At 57.6% G+C, this 1411-nt stretch overlaps 1 protein-coding gene across 2 annotated transcripts in view; it reads left to right on the forward strand.

Annotated features, from left to right (window-relative positions):
* The window catches only part of MYLK3 (myosin light chain kinase 3), a 7173-nt gene that overhangs the window by 457 nt on the left and 5305 nt on the right, over nt 1-1411 (forward strand). For both annotated transcript variants that reach the window (XM_015564687.1, XM_006764881.2), the window contains exon 2: nt 852-993. In XM_015564687.1, the coding sequence (XP_015420173.1) occupies nt 852-993 (142 nt within the window). The remainder of the gene's footprint in view (nt 1-851; nt 994-1411) is intronic.

The following is a 1411-nucleotide window of genomic DNA, read 5'->3' on the forward strand; positions in this document are numbered from 1 at the left end:
GGACACCCAGACACGTCGTCACCTCCTCTGCTGGACCTCCAGGCTGGAGCGTGGAGGACAAGGCCATTGGTCACAAATGAGCCTGACTTGACCATCAGTGTAGGTCAGTTTGGCTGGCACAAGTTTTAGTGATTTTGATTTGGTTGGTAGCAGTTGGAAATTGGGAAATTTCACACTAAAACCTCAGTATACGGCTTTTCTTTTAAAAATATTTTTTGAAAATTGATTTTGGAGAGAGAGGGAGGAAGGGAGAGGGAGAGAAACATCGATGTGAGCAGTGGCGCTGGTCATGGAGTGGTGAGTGCCCGTGGGGGCTGCACGCTGGTCATGGAGTGGTGAGTGTCCGAGAAACATCGATGTGAGAGACATCGATCAGCTGCCTCCTGCACACTCCTTACTGGGGGTGGAGCCCACAACCCAAGCATGTGCCCTGACCGGGAATCGAACCTGCGACCTTTTGGTGCCAGGGACAGTGCCCAACCACTGAGCACACGGCCGGGCTCTGGCTGTTCTGGCAGATCTGGTGCTGCTGGGCCTGTGCCTCTGGCTGGAAGGGGGCTGATTGCCCATTTGGGGTTCTCCCTTGTAGGCACTAATGGGCCCCCGTAGGCAGAGGAGGTTACAGCCTTGGCCTGCGGCATCCGGCGTGAGCCCGACTGTCCACACTAAGGAAGCCCAGCTCCCCCGTGGCCGCCTGCACCCTGGGCTGGGGCGGGGCCAGAGCAGAGGCCCCCACGAGTCCCCAGATGACAGCGGCACCCTCGGGCTCACCCCTGGGTTGGTGCTGAGGGCAGGCGAGGTCTCTGAGAGCCTCGCTCAGTCGGTGCCTGCCTCTCCCTTTGCCCTGGCAGCGTGGACGGGGGAGAACTCTTTGACCGGATCACGGATGAGAAGTACCACCTGACCGAACTGGACGTGATCTTGTTCACCAAGCAGATCTGCGAGGGCGTGCACTACCTCCATCAGCACTACATCCTGCACCTGGACCTCAAGGTCAGGCTCCACCTGGGCGTGGCGGGCGGGCCCCGGGGTCCCTCGTCTTTGCTGCTCCCTCGGCTCTGAGAACTTTCACCTGGCTTTCATTCCTGGCTCCTTGCCACTCCTAGTTCTATCATCCGTCCATCCATCCATCATCCATCCATCATCCATTATCCATCCATCATCATGGGCGGGCCCCGGGGTCCCTCGTCTCTGCTGCTCCCTCGGCTCTGAGAGCTTTCACCTGGCTTTCATTCCTGGCTCCCTGCCACTCCTAGTTCTATCATCCATCCATCCATCCATCCATCATCCATCATCCATCCATCATCCATCATCCATCATCCATCATCCATCCATCATCCATCCATCCACCATCCATCCATCCATCCATCCACCATCCATCATCCATCCATCATCCATCCATCCACCCACC

This window comes from Myotis davidii, unplaced genomic scaffold (assembly GCF_000327345.1).
Source record: "Myotis davidii unplaced genomic scaffold, ASM32734v1 scaffold181, whole genome shotgun sequence".
In the NCBI taxonomy this organism is placed as follows: Eukaryota; Metazoa; Chordata; class Mammalia; order Chiroptera; family Vespertilionidae; genus Myotis; species Myotis davidii.